This window comes from Heterodontus francisci, chromosome 7, assembly GCF_036365525.1.
Source record: "Heterodontus francisci isolate sHetFra1 chromosome 7, sHetFra1.hap1, whole genome shotgun sequence".
Classification (NCBI taxonomy): Eukaryota; Metazoa; Chordata; class Chondrichthyes; order Heterodontiformes; family Heterodontidae; genus Heterodontus; species Heterodontus francisci.
In genome coordinates this window covers 125,459,986-125,485,059 of record NC_090377.1, presented here as the reverse complement: position 1 = coordinate 125,485,059, position 25,074 = coordinate 125,459,986, and the positions used below count along the sequence as shown (strand labels likewise).

At 45.1% G+C, this 25,074-nt stretch overlaps 1 protein-coding gene across 2 annotated transcripts in view; it reads right to left on the bottom strand.

The window, feature by feature from the left end:
* Positions 1-25,074, bottom strand: part of col6a2 (collagen, type VI, alpha 2) — an 88,050-nt gene that overhangs the window by 44,826 nt on the left and 18,150 nt on the right. For both annotated transcript variants that reach the window (XM_068036127.1, XM_068036126.1), the window contains exons 4-12: positions 15,965-15,985; positions 14,776-14,841; positions 13,329-13,382; positions 13,189-13,233; positions 11,256-11,282; positions 9,296-9,322; positions 9,075-9,119; positions 3,597-3,650; positions 371-433 (exon numbers count right to left, since the gene is read on the bottom strand). In XM_068036127.1, the coding sequence (XP_067892228.1) occupies positions 371-433; positions 3,597-3,650; positions 9,075-9,119; positions 9,296-9,322; positions 11,256-11,282; positions 13,189-13,233; positions 13,329-13,382; positions 14,776-14,841; positions 15,965-15,985 (402 nt within the window). The remainder of the gene's footprint in view (positions 1-370; positions 434-3,596; positions 3,651-9,074; positions 9,120-9,295; positions 9,323-11,255; positions 11,283-13,188; positions 13,234-13,328; positions 13,383-14,775; positions 14,842-15,964; positions 15,986-25,074) is intronic.

Genomic DNA, 25,074 nt, shown 5'->3' with positions numbered 1-25,074 from the left:
TTTTCCCTTAGTCTCAGGGCAGCTTTGGCAAAAACTGTAGACACAGGGGTGAGGTGACTGTAGGTTTCAACTGAAGGATGAACCAAACAGTTGTCACCATCTGTGTCATCTTTGTGAGGCACTTGTAGCGTGATTAGACATTGAGTGGAGCTCCATCATCTCTGTATCTTAACCCTAACCTCGGGAGAGCCTGCTGCCACAGTGGGCATTTCTCTATTACTCACGCAGCTGACTTTTGGCCTTGATGTTAGAGGGCCAACTAACGTATTAGCCGCAGGTTAAGCATCTGTTGCTGGCGAATTAGGCTCTTCTTCTTATGTGAATGCTCATCGGTGAACTTAATAATAAAAAAACATGAATACACACAAACCTTAGGTCCAGGATCACCAGAAAATCCTCTGTCACCAGCTTGTCCAGGATAACCAGGGGGTCCCTATGGGCAATTGAATCACAGCCTCATTCGTGCACAGCACACAGGACAATTAATTAGAAGCATCAACCCTATCAATGCTAAATTTCCCACTGCTCTTCGATGAGTTACACCGTGCATCATTGGTTAGAAATTCACAGCTATCTGGTAAATCTTCGGCTACCAGTCAGCTGGGCTACATTTTGAAATGGCAGGAGGTCTTCTGGCCACATCTTTATTCAATAGGATTGTTAAATTATTAAGGTTCTGAGCCCAAAGCACTTTTGGTTGTGTGCTGAAAGAAAGACTTCTACGTCAACAGCGTCTTTCATGACCTCAGGATGTCCAAAGTGCTTTACAGCCAATAAAGTACTTTTGAAGTGTAGTCACTGTTGCATTGTAGGAAATGCAGCAACCAATTTGCACACAGCAAGATCCTTGGCTGCTGACACCTAATGCACTCGTGAAGGCCTCCATCAGATCTCCAATGTGAGTGGTTGCCCAAATATAGTCACCTTTCAGATATATATGTATATATATTAATGCACACACACACATGCAACAGCAACAACTTGCATTTATATAGTGCCTTTAATAAAGTAAAACAACCCAAAATGCTTCACCGGAGTGAAAAATATTGATATCAAGCTAAAGGAAATACTGGTCAGAATGGTTGGCTAAAAGCTGGCTCAAAGGGGTAAGTTTTAAGGAGCATCTAAAAGGAGGATAGAGAAATAGAGCTGTAGAGAAGTTTAGGGAGGAAATTACAGAGTTTAGGACCCAGTCGGCTGAACGGACAGCCACCAATGATTGCGAAAAAGGAGTGGGGAATGCACAAAGGACCACAATTGGAAGAATGCAGAGTTCTTGCAGGGTTGTAAAGTTGGAGGAGGTTACAGAGATAAGGAGGTACGAGGCGATGGAGGGATTTGAACACAAGGATGAGTATTTTTAAATCGAAGCATGATAGACTGGGAGCTAACGTAGATCAACGAGGGTGATGGATGAACAGGGCATAGTGCATGATAGGATATGGGTGAGCTGAAGGTTATGGAGGGTGGAATATTGGATACTGGCCAGGAGAGATATGGAATAGATGCCTCTAGAGATGACAAAAGCATGGATGAGGGTTTCAGCAGCATGTGGGCTGAGGCAGGGCTGTAGATGGGTGATGGGAAATATTAGAAGTGGAAGTAGGCTGTGTTGGTGATGGAGAGGATATGACGTCAGAAGCTCAGCTCAGGTTCAAATAAGATGGCGAGGTTGTGAACAGTCTGGTTCAGCCTCAGACTATGGCCAGAGTGAGGGAAAGGAGTCTGTGGCAGAGGCCAAAGACAATGGCTTTGGTTTTCCAAATGTTTAACTGGAGGAAATTGTGTCAGCGGTATAGATGTGGAACTTGCCATCATGTCCTTGAGGGGCAGTATATAGATTGGTATATTAAGACTCCTTTCCCTTTAGTAGCGTATAGCATGAGCAAATATTATCCCTACGCTGTACTTCAATTAGTTCACACATATTTTCCTCACAGTGTACTATAACTGCAATACATACTTGTTTATTCCTTGCCCTAAATTTGCTCACTTTTGATATATCTACATGATCTATCCTACCTTTAACGAACAGAGCTCTGCTTTTTTTTTTAGAAGATATATATAGACATCAAGGGGCAGCACAGTGGTGCAGTGGTTAGCACCACAGCCTCACAGCTCCAGCGACCCGGGTTCAATTCTGGGTACTGCCTGTGTGGAGTTTGCAAGTTCTCCCTGTGTCTGTGTGGGTTTTCTCCGGGTGCTCCGGTTTCCTCCCACAAGCCAAAAGACTTGCAGGTTGGTAGGTAAATTGGCCATTATAAATTGCCCCTAGTATAGGTAGGCGGTAGGGAAATATAGGGACAGGTCGGGATGTGGTAGGAATATGGGATTAGTATAGGAATAGTATAAATGGGTGGTTGATGGTCGGCACAGACTCGGTGGGCCGAAGGGCCTGTTTCAGTGCTGTATCTCTAAACTAAACAAGGTGAAGGGCCCAGGCCCATAGTACTGGGCTAAATGCCTTGGGACATATTACTACATTGAAGATGCTACTGAAATGCAAGTTGTTGTTGTTGGACACCAAGAATATTGAAAACAGTAAGAGGAGAGGAAGTAAATCAGGAAATAATGTTTGGCTCGGGTTTATAACCGCACAAGGGAGAAGGTCTTGGAAAAGTAATCTGGAGTGGGAGCTGTGATGAGTCTTAATTCCAACACACTAAGGATGCATTGAGGAGGAAATCATTTGCCATTTAGGAGGCACAAGAGGGAAATTTATAGAGTATCATTGGCCAAAGAGGATTTGACAAGCGTTTTTATTTATCCAGTCTTGGAATGTGAGAAAGGCACCAGATATTAGACATCCTGACATTGAACAGAGTTGAGCTTTAGAGAGATTAAGAGTTGGTGAGAAGCATTCAGCCTGGGGCACAAACCAAGCTTCTGGGAGAAATATTTAGTCATCGAAGATATATGGGAGTCCCATTTGAAGTCAGAGAAGCCAAGAACATCAATAGATTAAGGAGGATTGAGGGGAGAGTTCAGAAGGGAGGAGGTGGCGGCTGTTGGTTACACTGGTGAGCTATGAAGGAAATGTAATTTGAAGAAATGAAAGAAATAAGGTTTTAATTGTTCCATTGAATGACCTGAGGGGAATCAAGACACAGCCATGGGAATCAGAAGGCTGGAGCTTTGTCCGCACTGGAGGCATAAGGATCACTGACAAATTATTATAGAAACAAAGGCATCGCAACTCTGAGGAATGAGCCATTTTAAAGGAATATGGTCTGAGAGAAGTTGACTAATGTAAAGTTGAATCAACAGGAAGAATGGGTAGGATTGGACAATGAATGAATAAGGTCAGAGGCATGGAAAGACGGGAAAGGAAGGGTGAAGTTGAGAGGCTGTAAGGTGATCCCCTGTTCTATATTGCTGGATATAGCAGTAGCGTGATTTTAGAATATGTATTTAAAATGGAGGCCCACATTGCGTGCTGCTTTTCAAATTTCCAAAGCTAATCACAAACAGGCTCAAAACACATCTTGGATTAGGAGCAAAAGGTAAACACCCCTTCCCCCATTGTAATGCACTGCATTACTGAAGGTAATGAGCATCAACATGGTTCTACGAAGAACAGCTAATAATTAAGTTACCATGTCACCAGGGTCTCCTTTGCATCCTGGAGGTCCAATACGTCCAAGCTTTCCCTGAATTTAACAACACAGAGACATAACGTTTATCCTGATTCCTCTGAATGATCTAATCTTGTCAACAGCATTCACATTGACTGCGCTACTTGATCCAAATTTATACACAATAAACATTTTGTACTGCATTTTAAAGGTGTAACAACTGGATATATAGCATACACTTTTTCAATGATGCATAGCACAGTCATGATACATCGTACACATTGCGTCACATATAATACATGGGTATATTGTATGCGCTGACACACACTGTATAGCACAGTTATAATAAGAACATAAAAAAATTGGAGCAAGAGTAGACCATACAGCCCTTTAAACCTGCTCTGCCATTCAATAAGATCATGGCTGACCTTGTACCTCAACTCCACCTTCCTGTACTATCCCCATATGCTTTAATTCCCAGTACCCAAAAATCTATCAATCTCTGTCTTGAATATACTCAAAGACTAAGCATCCACAGCTCTCTGGGGTACAGAATTCCTAAGATTCAGTTGAGTGAAGACATTTCTCATCTGAGTCCGAAACGGCCCATCCCTTATTCTGAGACAGTGACTCCGTGTTCTAGATTCCCCAGTCAGGGGAAACATTTTCTCAGTAAGTACCCTGTCAATGCCCTTAAAACTTTTATATGTTTCACCTCCCATTGTTCTAAACTCCAGGGAATATAGACCTAGTGTACTAAATCTCTCCCGACAGGACAGTCCCCTCATCCCCAGAACCAGTCTAATGAATTTCACTGCGCTCTCTCTCTAGGGCAAGTACGCCAGGTGTGGTCTCACCAATACCCTGTATAATTGTAGTAAGTCTTCCTTACTCTTATACTCCAATCCCTTTGTAACAAAAGCTAACATACCATTCGCCTTCCTCATTGCTTGCTGTACCTGCATGCTAACTTTGTGATTTATGTACAAAGACACCCAAGTCTCTTTGAATGCAAACACATCCCAGTCTCTCACCATTCAAAAAATATTCTGTTTTTTTCATTTTTCCTACCAAAGTGGATAACTTCACACTTCGTCACATTGTACTCCATCAGCCATGTTCTTGCCCATTCACCCAACCTGTCTATATCCCTCTGCAGCCTCTTTGCTTCCTCCTCATTGCCTACTTTCCCACCTCACTTTGTAGCATCAGCAAACTTGGATACATTACATTCAGTCCCCTCATCTAAATCATTAAAGTAAATTGTAAATAGCTGAGGCCCAAGTACTGATCCTTGAGGTATCCTGCCAGTTACAACCTGCCAACGCAAAAATATCCCATTTATTCTGTTTGCTGTTCATTAACCAATCCTCAATCCATGCTAATATATTACCACCACTCCCATGAGTCCTAATTTTGTGGAATAACCCCTTCTGTGGCACCTTTTCAAATACTTTTCATAAATCCAAATACACTACATCCACTGGTTCCTCCTTATCCAGCCGACTAGTTACAACCTTAAATAACGCTAACAGATTTATTAAACATGATTTCCCGTTCATAACTCCCTATTGGTCTGCTTAATCATATTATGATTTTCTAAGTGCCCTGATACCACGTGACGAATAATAGATTCTAGCATTTTACCTCTTACTGATGTTAGCTAACGGGCCTATAGTTTCCCATTTTCTCTCTTCCTCCTATCTTAAATAGTAGGATTATGTCTGCTACCTTCCAATCTATGGCAACTGTTCTAGAATCTAAGGAATTCTGGAAGATCAAAACCAAAGCATCCACTATCTCTGCAGCTACTTTTAAATCTCCAGGATGCAGGATCCAGGGGATTTGTCACCACTTAGTCCCATTACTTTCTCCGGTACTATTTCTTTACTTGTACTGATTTCTTTAAGTTCCTGATTCTCGCTAGGCCCTTGGTTCCCCATTATTTGTTTTTTGTATCTTCTACCCGTGAAGACAGGTGCTAAGTACTTGTTTAATGTTTCTGCCATTTCCTTATTCCCCATTATAATTTCACCTGTCCCTGCCTCTAAAGGGCCCATGTTTAATTACACTAATCTTTTCCTATTTACATACCTATCGAAATGTTTACAATTTGTTTTTCTGTCTCTAGCTGGTCTACTCTCATACTTCCTTTTATTTTTCCTTATCAATAGCTTGGTCCTCCTTTGCTGAATTCTAAAATCCACTGAACCTTCAGGTTTATTATTCTTTTTGGTAACATTATGAACCTCTTCCTTTAATCTAATATTATCTTTAACTCCTCTTGTGAGCCACAGTAACCACTTTTTCTGTGAGGTTCTTGTGCCTTAATGGAATGTACATTTGTTGGAAATTATGTATTAATTCTTTAAATGATAGCCATTGCTTGTCTACTGTCATAACTTGTAATAAAAACAAGAAATGCTGGAAATACTCAGCAGGTCTGGCTGCATATGTGGAGAGAGAAACAGAGTTAACCTTCACCTCTGATGGTCACTGACCTGAAACGTTAACTCTGCTTCTCTCTCCACAGATGCTGCCAGACCTGCTGAGTATTTCCAGCATTTCTTGTTATTATTTCAGATTTCCAGCATCTGCAGTATTTTGTTTTTATTTTAGTGTCATATCTTGTAATGCAGTTTTCCAATCTACCTTAGCCAACTCGCCCATGTAGTTTGCTTTCTTTAGGTTTAAGACCCTACTCTCTGACTCAGTTAAATCACTTTCAAAATCAATATAAAATTCCATCATATCATGGTCACTCTTCCCCAGAGGTCTCCTTACTAAAAAGTCATCAATTAACCCTCTCTCATTGCACAATATTAGATCCAAAATAGCCTGTTTCCTGGTTTGTTCTTTGATATACCAATCTAGAAAACCAGTTTGTATACATTCTATGAGTTCGTCCTCCACACTATGGGCTGGATTTTGTGCAGCTGGCGGGGGGACCCCCACCTTGGCCTTTTCGAGGCCCCCCTCCCACCGCCCTGCGATCCTCCATTCTTCCAGAACCTAAGTGTCCGGCACCAGGATCCATGTCCCTTTAAAGACAGGGATCCCGCTGCCAAGAGCTGCTGGCCAATCACAGGGTCAGCAGCTCAACAGTATCAACAGCGCCATTGGGAGCGGTGACCACTGTCGGTACTGCAGAGGCCTTGGACCCAGGCCCAGCATTGGAGACCCAGACCTCAGGTTAGGCCGGTCTGGAAGGTCCCAGTAGCCGGGGGTGGAGGGTGGAGGGTGGTGGTGGTGGCGAGGTGGGGGTGGGACGATGGTTGTGAAGTACAGTAGGAGGATGGTCCAGGGAGATGGAAATTTTTCTGGCGGGGGTCCTCCATGGGCCACAGATTGCCCAGGGAGGTTGGTTCCTCCCCTCCCACTACAAGCCCACAGACAGGGTGCCTCATTTTACAAGTTGCCGTCCCCACATGGAAGAACCCCCCCCCTCCAACCACTGGTTAAATCCCAGCGGCAGGGTGAAGAAGTCCTTCAGCGGCCATTAATAGGCCACTTAAGGGCCTCAGTTGGCATCTGGGCAGGAAGGCCATCATTGGCCTATCCCGCCCCTGGCAAAATTGCTCGGCGACAGGTCCTCCACCTGCTCCTCCCCCCCCACCCCCGCAATTCTATGGGCGCAACCCGCCTCTAACCCCACCTCAGGAGGGCCCATAAATCCAGCCGTTACTGCAAATTTGGTTTGCTATGTCTATATGAAGATTAAAGTCCCCTATGATTACTGTATTACCCTTGTTATATGCACTTCTTAATTCCTGATTTATATTCTACACTCACTACAACTACTGTTAAGGGGTCGGTAAACAACTCTCACCAATGTTTTCTGCAACTTGCCGTTTCTTAGCACCACCCAAACTGATTGTATGTCTTGATTTTCTGAGCTAAGATCCTTTCTCTCTACTGTCTTTATCCAATCCTTTATTATCAGGGCTTCCCCTCCTCCTTTTCTCGTTACCCAATCTCTTCTAAAAGGTAAGTATCCTGGATTATTTATTTCCCAACTTTGGTCACTTTGCAGATAGTCTCTGTAATGGCTATTAGATCAAACCTATTTATTTGTGCTATTAATTCATCAAATTTGTTGGGAATGTTTTACACATTCAGGTATAGTGCCTTTCACTTTAATATTTTTCTCATGTTCCCTGACCTCACCCTAAGTCACTATGCCCTATTACCTTTGTTACTTCCTCTGTCCTTTCTCTGACCCGCTCTGCTTATTTTTACCCAAAACGCTGCTTTGCTCCTCAGCCTTGACATTTCCTTGGCTGCTTTTGAAATTACCCTTTCCTGAATCCTCCCACCCTCTCTTTATTAGTTTAAAAGCCCTGTCAAGCCCCCTAGTTATTCAATTTGCCAAGACAAAGGTTCCAGGCTGGTTTAAGTGGAGCCCGTCCCAACGGAACAGCTCCCTCTTCCCTGAGTACTGGTGCCAGTGGCTCATGAAGTGAAACCCCTGTCTCCCAGACTATTCCTTCAGCCATGCATTTAACCTTCCAAACTGTTTACCCCTATGCCAATTGCCAACAATACATGGGTGCATTGTAGCTATTGATTGTGACATTGCTGTCCTCCTTCTTAAATTGTTAAACATGGCGGGGAGAGTTTTTGACATGTTAGAGTGATTGGTTGCCATGTGGGAGAGTCTCCCAAAGGTGCATTTCATCCAATCAGAACTCTAGCTTCACAAACACCATCGCTATACAGGCAACAATTCTCTCTATGGGTGATCAGAAACAAATCTTCCTGTGTTCATTGAGGTGAAGGGTGTTAGTGCTTGGGGAAGTGGACCATGTCCTTTTCTGAATCTTCACAAGCTCTCATAAGGTGTAACTTAGTCATAAATATATTAAACCTCCAAATATTCTACGCCAGAGCTCTGCAGAGAACACCTCATGTACTAATGCAGCAAATAAACATGGCACTTATCCATTTCCTACACCCCATCAACCATCTTGCATGGTCTCTGAATATGATGGCCAATTTAGTGGTGAAGTTTTAGTGGAGGCTCATTATAACTGAGGTGAACCTGCCGAGACTCATTTCATACATCGCCTCTACAACCATCAAGAACACAGGAACAGGAGCAGGCCATTCGTGCCTTCGAGCCTGTCCTGCCATTCATTGAGCTCATGGCTGATCTGTACCCCTACTCCATTCTCCTACCTCTTCTCCATATCTCTCAATACTCATGGCTTTCAAAAATCTATCAATCTCAGATTTAAAATTACTCATTGAGCTAGCATCCACTGCATTTTGCGCCTAAATCCCCAAATAACAAAAAAAAAAGTCTCTCTCTATCCACCCAATCAAGAGAGCTTTTCAAGCTATTCGGTTCCTATTGGATTTGAATCCAGCTCCTGAAGGTGAGGTGAGTGTCTACCCCTCCCCAGTCAGTTCTCAACAACATTGTTTCACTCTGCACTGCAAACCACACATTCCTAAAACATGGCTGATCTTTACCCCATACGGGATCAAAGAGCTTACCTTCTGTCCGTTAATTCCATCTCGGCCTGGCAATCCAGCAATACCCTGAAGGATACAAGAGAAGTCATGGGATAGCATTAGGGATATGTAAACAGTACCACAATTTAAAAGAGGGAAAATATTAAGCTGAGCTAACGGGGGGGAAAAGAGAGAGAGCGCGCGAGAGTTGGAGAGCGCACGAGAGAGAGCGCACGAGAGAGTGTGGCACTAAGTGATCTTACCTTCTTACCTTCTGTTCCGATTTCACCCTACAATCATAAAAAAGGAACATGTTAGTGACAATATTTGTAATATATTGAAATTGAAGCCCCAGAAAGGATAGGAAGATTTGAAATGACATTGCCCCCGCTTCCCCCTTTCTGCAGTGTTATTTAGGCACCTTTCATTCAATGAAGGATCTTAGGCCATTACATGTAAGTGTGAACAACATGACTGTGGACAAGAACCTCTAAGGCAGGACTGTTGCCCCAAATTCATTCATTTCTGTAACTTTGGGCCAAAGCGGTTTTACTGGCCGGAGTTCAGCTCTGTGACGGGGTTCTTTTATTTTCCCCCAGAGCTCAGATTCCTCTGCATTGTTTCGAGATTTTGCATGCTCTCCTGTGCCTCCCAACTGCGTGATGCTCGCTCCCAACTTGGTGAAAGCAAGGTGCTAGCACCGAGAGCTGATGGGACTGGAATCAATGCTAAGGGGGTGGGCAAGGGCCTCAAACTGGAGTTGGTCAACCTGACGCTCCATTGTCGGCGATGCTTGGGCTGCTACCATTTTGTAATTGCCTGGACGTCTGCTGCACCCGGGTGAACCAGGTGGTAGGAGTCTTACCTTCATCAATCTGGGGTGCGAGTGGCGTGTTAGGACCCCAATTGCAATTTAATAGGATGTGTGCGCAGTAGATCTTAAAGGCAACTGCTGTAATGGCCACAAACACTTCTTTGGTACTTTTACACTGGTGGAGCTGAAGGAAGCAGACGTGTTCCCACCAAGTGCCACAAACGTAGCGTGGGCCCATGCTGACCTGGGCTCACCTCGCCTCTCTGCCCACCCCACCCCAGGTCTTACCTGCACCTGTTGCTCGCACCAAAACCATCGAGCTGTCTCTAGATGACCGTTTGCCCTCCGCAGCTATGCCAGTTGGATCCAAACAAGGACATGGGCCTCAAAACAGTGGCGGCCTTTTCCACCACTGGAAGGGGTGGCTTGCCAGTGCGCACTGGCAAATGGCTTCCCGGAATCTAGCCAAAGCTTTCTGTATGTGCCGGCACGCTGGCACGATATGCACCCCACTGTCAAAACTTTAAACCATTCATTGTCCATTTGAAACATGTAGGAGGGGGCTGGGGGAGGAATATTGTCCGTCAATGCACCTGTTTGTTAGGCCTGAAATCAGTGACATGGAACAGAAAAATTAGGGCCATGGTCTCACATGCCAGAATGACCAGGGAGTGTGTCTCAAGCAAAACAACTCTTAGTTGCATGGGCGTCTGCCTGATACAGGCTGATTCGGTCCCATACCGGCTGTTGGTGTGAAACTGGACAGTTCCTCCAGCTTTAGATTGGATTAAGCGGCCAGTCCCTGCTCTGGGAGGCAAAAATAGGCCTGAAACTGTCGTAAATTTTCATAATCTCTGGAGGAGGAAAGAGGAGTGCTCCCCCTGCTGGCCCCACAAAATAACTGCAGGCCACTGCCGGTCCCCGTCTCGCCCCCGCCCACCACCGCCACCCCCCAGCATTACCTTTCCCTGCCACCCGAATCCCACAACTGCCTCCCCACTTTAAAATTGGAAGGAAATTCAAGTTTCTGCTCCACGGTGAGTTGCTTTTGGGTGGCTGTCTTGTGGTGTTGGAGCCTCCCGCGATGGACCTGGAGCCACTGCTACCAATTGGTGCCCCATAACAGGCCCAACTTGCTCTCTGGATGTCCAGTTGGCATCCACAGCTTACCGGTGAAATGCAGATAAGGTATGCCGCCAAATCTGGCACAGACCACATGCTGCCAAGGCCCGTCGAGGGTTGCTGACTTGCCACCCTTTTTGGAACAGGGGTCTGATGTCCCCACCCAGGTTTCGGTCACCAAACCTTCGAAAATGTGTCAACAATGTCACCCAGCTTCGAATACGCCCTTCTTCATGTCAACACTTGTATTTGAACATAAGAGATGGAAATTTAAAAAGATGCCTCACCTTTTCACCCATCAAGCCTGGATAACCCTGGGAAAGGAAGAAAAAGGAAATGACATGAGCACAACCAATCAGAGCACAGGTTACTGGTATGTTTCAAATCGAGGGAGCGCAAAGTGTCCGACCCACGTGCGATAAGTTGCCAGCGTGATTTAAAGCATGATGCACTGATCGATTTGTAAGATGTTGTGCTGGGGGATGAAATGTTTTACATTTAGATACCTTACTCACCTGGGCACCAAGCCGGCAGAGTGAGTCACCCACCCATCGTAGAACCTGCCAGATTTTCACACCATTCAACTCAATGGAATGAAAAACCGGGCATGTTCTTCAACCAGATTACCACCCAGGCAGCAATGGTGGCAACCTTGCCCTCATCACCAGTGCCAGCATTTAGCCCCTCCCTGGTCAGATGCAACATACGTAAATGCCAAGTGTAGGGATGATCTTCCTTCTCTGGGCCTCTGACTGGCCCAACATACTGGAGTGGCGCTGTTCCCGTGAGGAGCAGCAGTCCCATAATTCACCGGGCCCGAGTCAGCTGCATGATGCAGGCACACACCTGAGCGGAGGTGGGGCCTTCCGCTGGGATTAGGGATAGAGGCCTGTAGCTGCTCTGCTGACCACCAGCCACAGGACCTTCCATCTGGTGGAGAGCAGAACTCAGAGACCCTGAAGCTTGAAATCCTACTTGAGTGGTCGGGCTCGAGTGGGGTGGGGTGGGGTGGGGGGGGGGGTGGTGGTGGAGGGTGGTGGTGGAGGGTGTCGTGGTGGGGAATGGTTAATACTGTCCAAGCGATGCCCTTCCGACCTGGTTAACATTTTGACACTGGGCATGTTCCTACTCCATGTCTGCGCTCAGTTACATGGTCCAGGGAAAGCTCAGAGAACATAAAAGCTTTAAGGGGAAGCTAAACAAACACATGAGGGAGAAAGGAAGGGAAGGACATGCTAACAGGGTGAGATGAAGTCGGGTGGGTGGAGATTTGTCTGGAGCATAGACCTGGTGGCAGAACGTCCTGTTGCTGTGCTGTAAATTATATTTGAAGAACTGCAGGGAAAATGTCCTGGGGCAGCACACCCTTTGTGTTTGCTTTCTGTCCAGCTTACCCTCTTTCCTGTAAGCGAGGAACTAAGCATTCCCCAATATGTATCAAAAAGAGCACAGCTCCCCTCTACTCTGCCTAGAATATGCCTCAGCACCCTTGGCTCAAGCCTCAAAGTAGCACTCCCTGCAGTAGCCACGTGAATTTTCTCGAACTTGCGTACCAGCTCTCTGGGTGAGACTGCCAGGGTAGGTTGGAACGAGGGGAGGTTTTTGGAGCTGTGAGCTCACATCCGCTGGGCCGAGACTAACTTGTATTTACATATTCCACGGTTGTGTTACTGGACTCGAAATTCAAAGGCCTGGACTAATAGTCCAGAAAAAAAAACGTGAGCTCACATTCCGCCATGGCAGTTTGAGAATTTGAATTCAGTTTAAAAATTAAAGTATTTTAGTGTAAAAAAAACCCATTTAGTAAACAGACAGGCCAACACCTCCATGAAATTTCAAGTATGTACACACGGCCATCACTAACATCTGACAGTGAGATTTCAACCTCAAAGCTGGCCATATAATTCATCTATATGATGTACAGTACATATGGCCTACATCCACTCAAGACTGTATTATCACCACTTCTCCCCACCCACTCACCTCCCCCCAAGCCAGGAAGTGGCAAAGGTACTGGGGCAGAGGACATATGTTTTTGCAACTGAAAAAAATTCATGGACAGAAAAGCTTAATAACTAATTCCCCAGGACTCGGAGGGATAAAAGGATTCGGCTCTCCTCGGGCCTGCCTGGATTTTTCAGGTTGGGAAATGGGAGTTGCTGAAATCCTGGAAGACCCGCCAAGCCAGCAAAGCAGCCAACCAGCAGATGTGCCTCTTACCTTAGGACCAGGGAATCCAATGGGGCCTTCGATACCAGGATCGCCCTACACCAAGAAGAAAAGGAAATTTTATTCACAAATGTGAAAAAAAAGTTAAAGCTGGTGTTTTAAAAAAGATCTCTTGATAAAATGACGCTTACTTGCCGTCCCATTAGGCCTGGATCACCGATGTCACCAGTTCTTCCCTTTTCTCCCTATAAAGACAAAGGTTATATATAGTATTGTTTCACATATCTCTACTTGAGAAAAGAAAGACTTGCATTTAGATGGAACTTATCATGTTTCTCAGACATGTCTCAGAGTGCTACACATACAGGAAATGACAGTGCAGTTATTGTCAGATAGGCAAAAACAACAGCCATTTGATATTAGCGGTGTGCCACAATCGTCAATGATAAACAACCAGTTATTCTGCTGCTGACTAAGGGATGAGTGTTGGCCAGGAGACCAGGGAGAACTAACTTCCCTTTCTTTGAGGAGTGCCTCGACTTCTATTACCTCCACCGAAGAGAGCAAATGGGACCTCTGTTTAATACCTCACCCAAGGAACGACTCCTCCGACAGTGCAGTACTCCGCCAGTACTGATGTGCCATCTAAAAACATGTCCTCAACGAGAATTGGAGTAGAACGTGAACCCATGACTTAATTTAGGAGGTAGGTGTGTCACCTACTGAATTAAGTTGGCAACCAAAATTTTCGAAGCTTGCTTGTAACAAGGCTCCTACTAGTTATCCGCTTTGCCCTCTCCTCTGCTCTGCTGAACCACTGACTCTCCCCTGGGACCTTGTCCAACGAGCCATTTAATCTGTGCGAGTTTAGACAGAGAGAGCGTACAGGCCATTAATCCATATGGGCATCAGAGCTGAACACAACCTCACACCAACAGCCACACTCAAGGCAAACTGCAGGGCCCTCTTGTTGGCCTGGGCGAGGTCAGTTTGCTCAGCATGGAGCTGAGTTCTTCTTGGCTTGTATGGCTCTGCAGCTGAAATTGGGGTAGACCCAGCAGTGGGGGGGGGGGGGGGGGTGTGGGGGGAGGAGGGGGTGGAATTCTGCTGAAGACTTTCCATGCAAACTAACAACATATTATTTCACTACCAGAGGCTGGAGGGCCTCCAGCATTTGTAGCTTTTCATTGACCACGCTTGTCCCTAGATGATCTTTTTGACACCAGGCACAAGCCGGCACAGGCAAGTGAGAGAGACACGTGCTTCCTCCCTCCCCCAGCCTCGTTGTTCCTGCTGACTACACTCCTGCAGGATTCATTCGACAGAAGTGGAAGTCCATGGAGAGGAAGTGCATTCCCTGCAGTGCACCATGCCACCTCACCACCATTCTCCTGGAGCAGGGAAAACTTTGCAAACCAAGACCAGGAGGTCAGTCAAGACAGCCAGCTCCACAGATATCACCAATGTTGAGGAGCAAACAACCCAGAGGACATTGAGTCCCACCCTTCCTTGATGACCAAGGGAGTCAACATACTAATGTCTAGTGCCATGAAGACACATGCTGAAGCCTCTTAGTCTGGAGTCTAAAGTTCCTGTATTGGTTTCAAATGAAATACAATAATGTTTGATTCTACTCACCTTCCGCCCTTTGAATCCCTTTAAGCCAATGCCACCTGGATATTCCAGACACTTCATCTTATAACACTGTAAGTCACAGAGTGTAATGGTTAATGAAGGAAATGTTTAATCATATATCAATATTCAAACAAAGGCTAAATTTTTATTTAATAGTTATTACTCAATCATAATAGGAGACAGAAAGCTCAGACTAAAAATATTAGTCTCTCCTGTCTTTCTTTCAATATAAATACTGTTAACTAAATTCTCTCAGTTACAGTGTACAAAAAGATTCTATAGGGTGTCAAATGGCAGCAACATTCAGATCCCCAGGCACCAAGTTCAGGAAACAGGGGCGTGGTCTCCATCACTTCTGCATTGCCGTGGCATCGTCCGATATCACGAGCAACAAAATTTAATAACAGTGCCAAGACATACTGTCACAATAACATTGGGATCACGGCATGCTAAAATTGACCAGTTCCTTCTTGCTTTCCCCATCTCACGCTCTTCCTACTCCCTTACCCCTCCGGGTTCCATTGACAGCACTCACCCAAACCACTCCAATCTTTGGCTCAATCTGGTACCCAAGGATGCCATTCAGCTGACTGCTCTGGTGCTAGCTCCACATCAAAGCCATCTGTGCTAATCCCATTTGCCCTACCCTTTAATATTTCTTTGTCAATATTTATTCAACCCCCTTTGTGACTGACACATGTTCAGTAGCCTGTTCCTTGCGAGGAACAATTCATATCATAAAACTACAGCAGAGTACTTGGAACTCTTAAAGGCCAAGTGTACCATGCTGTTGTGGAGATACAATTTTCTTTGCTAGTGGGGTGGGGGTGTTGGGTGGTGGGAAGGGGAAGAGTCTGGTGAACTGCCACAAGGTGGCAATGCAAACTGAGGGGGGCGGTGGCAGAATAACTGGTATAATGTGAATTCGCTAAACCCCTAAAGAGGTGGACAACCTCCCTCCCAGAGACCTTGCCTCCGTGCCCACCAAGTGCTGGATGAAACTAGGAATTGAGGTTGGCAAAAGGAATCCCATCCAAGTTGGACTTTTCAACCAATAAGCTGTGAGGTAACATGGCTTTAAGAGCCACTTCTCCCACCGAACGTGCAAGAATTAACTATTGCTTATGGATCAGACAGAAATATGGTTTAACTTGAGTAGAATGGTGTTAAACAGAAATGTAATCACACTCACCTCATTAAAGGCCTCTGTTTTCTGTAAAACATAAGTCAGAAGAAAACACAGTCAAAGGAGCTTACAATAAAACAGTTCCACAGACACACAGATCAGAATTGAACACGGCAGCACTGAAGGAAGCAGTCAGCACAATCGTAACTACCTACACATTGCAGTTCTGAAGCTGAGACTGAGTAAAGTCCCAACACCTCTCTTCATGCTCCCCCTCCCAACCCTAACAGAAAAGGGATGAGTGTTACACATGGTGGGCTGAATTGTATTCGGGCACCGTGTTCCGCAGTGGTGCCCTTTAAACTCAGCGGCCGCCGAAGAGCCCCCATGATATTTCATGCAGGGGCTCATTTATTTAGTGGGGGTGGACCGCCCGCCCCTGATGACATGTGGGGGCAGCCGCTGCGTCCCTGGCAACGGCGTCCGGCGCCACTGCGCAGGCACCGGTGACATTTTTAAAGGGCTTTGAGCCCTTACAATTAATTTTAATTTTTAAAGGCAAAACGTAAGTGAATGTTACTAAATAGAAAGGTAAGTAATGGCGGCCTTTCCCCAACCCCACAATGGTCATTTCATTGCCTGAAATGACCATCCATTGATTTTTCAAATACCCGAACTTTCCCCCCAACCTTCGATCTTTTGCCCTTCAACCCCTTCCCACCGTCACATCCAATAAAAATTGACTAGCCCGCTCCTCCACCCCCCCACCCAAAATTTTTATTACTCCCCCCCACCCCCTCCCCACCAGGTTCTCGCCTCGGAAATCCGTGCGGAGTTCTGAAGGTGCGCAAAGGCTGAACGGAGGCCATAAAATTGGCGTGTGACGGCAGGTCAGTTATTTTTAATATATTTATTGGCAATCTGCATATGGAGATGAAAGGCCCGTTGCCAGGCGTTGGGGGTGGGGGATGCACTGAGATCCCCCCGCTGCCGGCAATACATGGTGGGCCCTTCTCGACGTCGTGGGTCGAGGCAGGCTTCTCCCCGCAGAATTTTACTGGCCGCCGCACTTTGACCCACGGCATTGAGGGGCCGGTAGAATTCTGCCCGATATATCAAAACTTGGGAAATATTTTTAGGGCCTTTTGCTTCTATGAAAGTGGACTCCTTCTCTGTGAGTAGAGTATTATTTGCTTTTGGTCCAGGCACTGAAAAAGCTGGAAATATTGGCCTAGATTTTCCTGATCATCATTGATGCTGACCAAGCAGGGAAGGATTTAATCCCCTGCCTCATTAGCATTTGAGAATCACGTGGAGGCCTGAGCTCCTAATTCATGTTAAACTGCACCTGAGAATGCAGAAGCATCACTTTATCAGGGATTTCCCTGTCCCCTCTCTTTCACTGTGTTGTGATCTTCAAGTCACATTGGAGTTTCATGGACTAAAGTGTGGCTTTAAAATGGGTTAACAGTGTACTTTTAAGCTACCAAGCAGGACTGATGTGTTCCTCATTGACAATTCTAAAGTTACGCCTAGTGCCATCAGTCAGACTACTCTTGGGAGTCTCAGATTGCCACATCCCAAAAAGAGGACATGCAAAGGCTGGAGGCCACGGAGAACAGGGTCGCAAACCTGCCGGGACAACCCAGGAGAAAATTCATAGGGATATTAAAAAAAAATCATTTCCTTTATATGATGTTGTATATTAGTTAGAAAATTGTGGGGTTTGGGGAGGAAAAGGCTGTTTGGCTGACAGTTAAGAATCATCTATTTAGGTATCAAAGATTCTGTTTGCTTTCCAATTGCTGTGAGAATGGACATGTTGGACAACCAGTGGAGGGAGAGGGTCATGTGATGAAACCTCCAGGAATACATATGGAATCTTTTCCTTTATTAGCCGAGGTATAGAATACAAGAGCAGGGAGGTTATGCTGGAACTGTGTAACTCATTGGTTAGGCCACAACTTGAATACTGTGTGCAGTTCTGGTCACCTCATTACAGAAAGGATGTAATTGCACCAGAGAGGGTACAGAGGAGATTTATGAGGATGTTGCCAGGACTGGAAAAATGCAGCTATGAGGAAAGATTGGATAGGCTGGGGTTGTTCTCCTTGGAACAGAGAAGACTGGGGGGAGATCTAATTGAAATGTACAACATTTTGAAGGGCTTGGATAGAGTGGAGGTGAAGGGTCTATTTACCTTAGCAGAGGGGTCAGTGACGAGGGGGGCATAGATTTAAAGTGATTAGTAGAAAAATTAGAGGGGAGATGAGGAAAAGTTTTTTCACCCAGAGGGTGGTGAGGGTCTGGAACTCACTGCCTGAAAGGGTAGTTGAGGCAGAAACTCTCAACTCATTCAAAAGGAGTCTGGATATGCATCTCAAGTGCCGTAAACTGCAGGGCTACGGACCAAATGCTAGAAAGTGGGAGTAGAATGGGTAGATCGTTTTTCAGCCGGCACAGACACGATGGGCCAAGTGGCCTCTTTCTGTGCCTTAAACTTTCTATGATTCTTTGATTCTGATACATCAAAAACAGAGTTAGCAACCTTAGTGGAGAGAAGAGAAACAGGAGTGATTCCAAATGTAAAGGGGAGACAGAGGTACAGAGCGGCCTCTTATCTCAAATTACTCATATTCTGTATCCCAAAATGCTCTTTCCCGAAAGAGATCGAACTAATTTGAGTGAATGAGGACGAGCTTCTGCCACTGACTCCCTTGGCAGCCTGTTCTATCAAACAAACACTTAGGAAGTATGATCCCAAATTATCTGAAGAGCGGTGTATTACAATGAAAATTGAAAAGTACACAGGAGAATTAAAGAAGGGAACAAAAGGAGCAAAGCGAGGATATGAGAATAGATTATTAGTGAACATAATAGGGAACCCAAAAGTCCTTTATAAACATATAAATAGTAAATGCTAGTTAAAAGGAAGGGTGGGGCCAATTAGGGACCAAAAGGAGATCTTTTGGCGAGACAAAGGGCATGGCTGAGGCATTTTGTATCTGCCTTCATTAAAAAAGAAAATGCTTCCAATGTCACAGTAAAAGAGGAGGATGTAGAGAAATTGGACAGAGTAAACATAGATAAAAGGAGGTTCTTAAAAGCTTGGCAAAACTCAGAGTAGAAAAGTCATCCGGTCCATATGGGTTGCACCCTAGGTTGCGTAGGGAAGTAAGGGTGGAGATAGCAGAGGCTCTGACCGCAATCTTCCAATTCTCCCCAGATACGGGGGAGGTGCCAGAGGACCGGAGGATTGCAAATGTTACACCCCTGTTCAAAAAAGGGGAGAGTGAAAAACCCAGCAACTACAGGCCAACCAACCAGTGGGGAAACGTTTAGAGACATTAATCCAGGACAAAATTAATTGGCACTTGGAAAAATATGGGTTAATAAATGCGAGGCAGCATGGATTTGTGAAAAGTAAATCATGTTTGACTAACTTGATTGAGTTCTTTGAGGGAGTAACGGAGAAGGTTGATGAGGGCAATGTGGTTGATGCTGTGTATTTGAATTTTCAAAAGGCGTTTGATAAAATATCACATAATAGACTTGTTAGCAAAATTAAAGTCTATGGATTAAAGATGCAGTGGCTGCATGGATACAAAACAGGCTAAGGGACAGAAAGCAGAGTATTTTCAGACTGGAGGGAAAAGTGCAGTGGTGTTCCCAGGGAGTCAGTATTAGGGCCACTGCTCTTTTTGATACACATTGATGATCTGGACTTGAATATACAGGACATATTTCAAAATTTACAGATGACATGAAACTCAGAACTGTTGTAAACAGCATACCGAATCCTTAGCGTTATAAATAGGGGCATAAAAGCAAGGAAGTTATACTAAACTTTTGTAAAACACTGGTTAGGATGCTGCTGGAATAATGTGGTCAATTCTGGAGAGCTCCCTCCAGGGATGAAAGACTTCAGTTACAGATATGAGAGCAACTGTTCTCCTTAGGTCAGAGAAGGTTAAGGGGAAATTTGATAGAGGTGTTCAAAATCAGGAAGGGTTTTAATAGTGTAAATAGAAACTGTTTCCAGTAGCAGAAGGGTCAGTAACCAGAGGACACTGAGTAAAGGTAAAAAAAAACCCAGAGGAGACGCGAGGAATTTTTTTTTACATGGTAAGATGTTATAATCTGGAATGCACCGCCTGAAAGGCTTGTGGAAACATATTCAATAAAATCTTGCAAAAAGAAAATGGAAAAAGACTTGAAGAGGAAAAATTTGTAGGACTGCAGAAAAGAGCTGGGAGTGGGACCAATTGCAGAGTTCTTTCAAATAGCTGGCACAAGCACAATGGGATGTGTGATCTCCTCCTGTGCTATATCATTCCATGATTCAATGGACGGTATTTTATTTTAGCAATGGGAGTCTCGGCCACCGGCTGAAAAGCTGGCGAGAACCCCACATCGCCTCTTTGCGGAAAGGCCAAAAAACATTACGTGCCAATCAGGCACTTAACTGGGCAGCAGCAGGCCTTCCCTGGCATTAAGGACCCCAGCGACAGAAGTCCTGCCAGATTAAATGCTTTCACCACCTTCAAGCCCACCACGGGGGAGAGAAATGAAGAGGCATGTAGGAACAGGCGGGTCTTACATGGAATGTGAGGGATAGGAATAGGTGTGTACCACACTGAATGTGGGGGATATGAACAGAATGTAAGGGATAGGAATGTGTGTGCTACATTGGACATACTACTCATTCAGTAACTCTCTCTTTAGTGCCTGTCTATTTGATTCGAACAGGGAAAGCCAGATGCATGAATGAGGGGCAGATGATGCAATATTACTCCTTACAGGCCATTTTCTCCCGTCGCCTCCTGGATGTGACAGACCATCAGTGGGTTACCGTCCCACTCGCTCATCCCAGATCAGGTATACCTATTGTTGCCAATCCTCCAGGATTTCCCTGGAGTCTTCAGGAATTAAAAAATAATCTCTTTGATACTGCTGTGAGCAACTCAGGAGACAAATCATAGGGGTGTGTAATAATTGTGTGCTTTTATCATTTTCTTTGAACACTGTTTATTAATTATAAAGGTACTGGAGATTTAAAATGGGTCCTTTACTGGATTGGGCAGTAGGTGGAGGAAGGAGGTTGAGTGATGGAAGCTCCAGGAATATGGCTAGCAGAGTTGACAACTCTGGGTATAATAATGGTCAACATGCAGAGCAAAAGGTCCCTCTGTTCTGCCTCAACGTTATACAATATATGATTGGGGCTGTTTTCTCATTAGAACAACACAGATTAAAGGGATGTATGATAAAAGTTTTTAAAGTTGCGAAAGGAAGGGACAGGGTATAAAGAAACTGATTCCTGTAATTGAAGCCTCGAGAATAAGGGGCCATAGATACAGGATTAAATGTAAGAGCCTTGGAACAGAGAGCAGGAGAAACGTCTTCACACAGAGGGAGTTGAGAGGATGTGGAAATCACTCCCAGGGTTAGTGATTAAGACAGAAAGATTGTCAATATTCATGATTAGATAGGTGAATGCAGGAGGAGGGGTAATGAAGGGATATGGGAAGATGCCAGGAAAACATAACTGGAATTATTTGCTCACGTAAAGAGTAAACACAGAAAAACCTCTTGAGCGGAATGACCTACTTCCATACTTTATCTTCTGTGTATCGGTCATTAGGTCACTAAATTGCAAGATAAGTTAGTGTGAGGGTGGCCTGTGTGAGGGAGTTGGAGGCCCATTTGAGCTGTCTGATCCTAACCAGTGTTATCCACATTTCAATAGTAACCCACCCTCACCCAGCCTCCCCACCCTGCCAGCCATGGTTGGGTAAAGTGACAAATTTCGCTCCTCTTTGGTCCCAAGCTTGACAGTGCCCACAGAAATAAATTCAGCTCGCATGCTGGTCAGGTTCACTTCAAAACAACATTAAAAGGATGACAGTGTCCCAGGAACAAGTTTGGAAAATCCTAGTTACTGGGAAGCAGGAATACACTGAAGAAGTATTTTAATCATTAAACAGGAGTCCTTCCTTAACCTTGTGTGATTGTCAGTCATGACAGAAAAGCCATCAAAAACCTGAAACGTTGACTCTGTTGCTCTCTCCACAGATGCTGCCTGACCTGCTGAGTATTTCCACCATATTCTCTGTTTTTAATCTCAGACTTGCAGTATCTGGAGCATTTTGCTTTTGTGTCCTTCCGTTCCTAATCCTGTCAAACTGCCGATCCTTAACCTGTAGAACAGCAAGTGCTCTCACTGCAACAACAACTTACATTTATAGAACACCTTAACGTTGTAACGCCCCTGTGAAGTGCCTTGGGATGTCTTATCAAACAAAATTTGATACCGAGCCACATCAGCAGCCATTAGGGCAGGTGACCGAAAGCTTGGTCAAAGAGGTAGGTTTTAAGCCGTACCCGTCAATGGTGGAACAATTAAAATAGGTGATGCGCAAGAGGCCAGAATTGGAGGAGCACAGAGATCTTTGCAAGTTGTAGGGCAGTTGGAGGTTATAGGGATGGAAGGAGTGAGGCTATGGAAGGATTTGAAAACAAAGGATGAGAGTTTTATAATTGAAGCCAATGTAGGTCAGGGAGCACAGGGATGATGGAGGAACGGAACTCAGTGCGAGTTAGGGCACGGCAGCAGAGTTTTGGATAAGTTTAAGTTTGTGCAGGGTGGAAGATGGAAAGCCGACCCTCCAAGCATTGGCATAGTCAAGCCTACAGATAACAAACCATGGTTGAGGGCTGCGGCAGCAGATGAGTTGAGGCAGGGGCAAAGACATGGGGGAGGAAATAGGCGGTCTTAGTGATGACACAGATATATGGTTGGAAGCTCATATTGGGTTAAATATGACATCAGAGTTGCGAACAGTCTGGTTCAGCCTCAGACTATTGCCAGAGAGAGGGATGGAGTCGGTGACTAAGGAACAGAATTTGTAGCAGGGACCAAAGACAATGGCTTCAGTCTTCCCAGTACTTAATTGGAAGGAATTTCTGCTCATCTCGTACTGGATGTCGGACCAGGCAGACTGACAATTTGGGGAGTGTGGAAGGACTGATTGAGTTGATGTCGTCAGCACACCTCTGGAACTTGACACGTTTTTGGATACTGTTGCCGAGGGGCAACATGTAAATGAGAAATAGGAGGCGGCTTAGGATAGATCCTTGAGGGACACTAGAGGTAATGGTGTGGGAGCAGGAAGAGAAGCCACTGAAGGTAATTCTTGGGCTACGATTGGATAGATAAAAATGTAACCAGGCGAGTGCAGTTCCACTCAGCTGGATGACGGAGGAGAGGCGTTGGAGGAGGGTGGTGTGGACATCCATGTCAAAAGCTGCAGACAGGTGGAGAAGGACGAGGGGGAATAGTTAACCACAGTCACAGTCACACAGTATGTCATCTGTAACTTTGGTAAGAGCTTTTTTGGTACCTAGGCAGGGATGGAAACCCGGATTGGGGAGGGGGGGGATAGATTTGCCCGGATTTCAGAGGGGACAGCACGTTCAAGGGCTTTGGAGAGGCAAGCGAGCATGGAGATGGAGCAGTCATCTGCAAGGACAGAGGGGTCAAAAGTGATTTTTTTTTCAGGAGAATGGTGATGACAGCAGATTTGAAGGAGAGAGAGAACTGTTAACAATGTCAGCTAACGTGAGAGCCAGGAAGGAAAGTTGGGTCGTCAGCAGCTTAGTGGGAATAGGATCGAGGGAGCAGGGTCTCATGGTCAAATTGAGCTCGCCGAGGTCATGAGGAGAGAGAAACTAGAGAAAGATCAGAGTTCAAGGCTAAGGCAGCGGGTAGATTTAGAGGAAGTTTGGCCAGGTGGGTTAGGAGAAAGGAGGGAAGCAGCAGAGGCAGCTGATTGGATGGTCTCGATCTTAGTGACAAGGAAATCCATGAGCTCCTCACACTTGTTGGAGGTGAGAGTGGAGGGGACGGGGAGAGGAGTTTAAGAAAAACAGTTTGTAGTCGAGAAAAGAAGCCAGGGGTTAATCTTTGCACTCCAGGGTGATCCTGGAAATAGTGAGCAGGACACAGCAGTGCTTTATGTATCCAGCTAGATCTGGCTATGAATGGCTAAACCAGTTGTCCACCATATCCGTTCCCGTTTGTGTCCATTGGACTTAAGGGAGCGAAGAGAAAGGCCGTACCAGGCAGAAAAACCTGGGTGAAAGATTAACGTTTTAAAGAGACTCAGACATCAAAGATATAGGTGAGGATCTGGTTGAATGGATCAGTCGCTGCAGATATTCGTGGTGAATGAAAGACCAAAGGCTAGCCAGTTGGAATTTTTGAAGTGCAGTTGTAGTGAATCGGGAGAATGTTTTTTGCCAGCAGCCGACATAGAATGAAGTAGAATAAAAGCAAAATACTGCAGATGCTGGAAATCTGAAATAAAAACAGAAGTGCTGGAAATACTCAGCAGGTCAGGCAGCATCTGTGGAGAGAGAAGCAGAGTTAATGTTTCAGGTCAGTGACCTTTCATCAAAACTGGCAAAGGTTAGAAAAGAATTAGGTTTTAAGCGAGTGAAGAGTGGGGGGAGGGTGTTGATGTGGAAAAACAAAAGGGAAGGTGTGTGATAGGGCAGAGGGCAGGAGAGATTAAATAACAAAGCTGTCCTGGAACAAAGGTTCCTCCTAGGGTTGGAGGATGGGAGATGGGGTGGAGAGCGATATACAAAAGTGATCAGAGATGGCATTATGTGCGACTGGCACGATGGAAGTAACTAGCAATCCTTGACCCTGTAGAGTTGTCAATCCTCAACTCTGTAGAACTTTTAATCCTTAAACTTGTAGGACTCTCCATGCTTAACTTTGTAGAACTGTAAATCATTAACCCTGATGAGCTGTCAATCCATAACTCTGTAAAAACTTTCTATGCTTAAAATTGCAGAATGGCCAAACTTCAATGCTGAAGAGTTGTCCATCCTTAATCCTGTAAAATTATTAACACTGTAGGATTTCCATCCTTAAGCCTGTAGAACCATCAATCCTTAACCTTGCAGAACTGTCAATATTTAATCTGGATACATATCAATCTTTAACCTGTAGAGTTGTCAATCCTTAATCCTGAAAAACTCTCCATGCTTAAACCTATAGAACTCTCAATCCTTAACCCTTTATAATAGTCAATCCTTAACCTTGCAAAGCTGTCCATATTTAATCTGATACACATCAATCTTTAACTGGGTACAACTGTCAATTC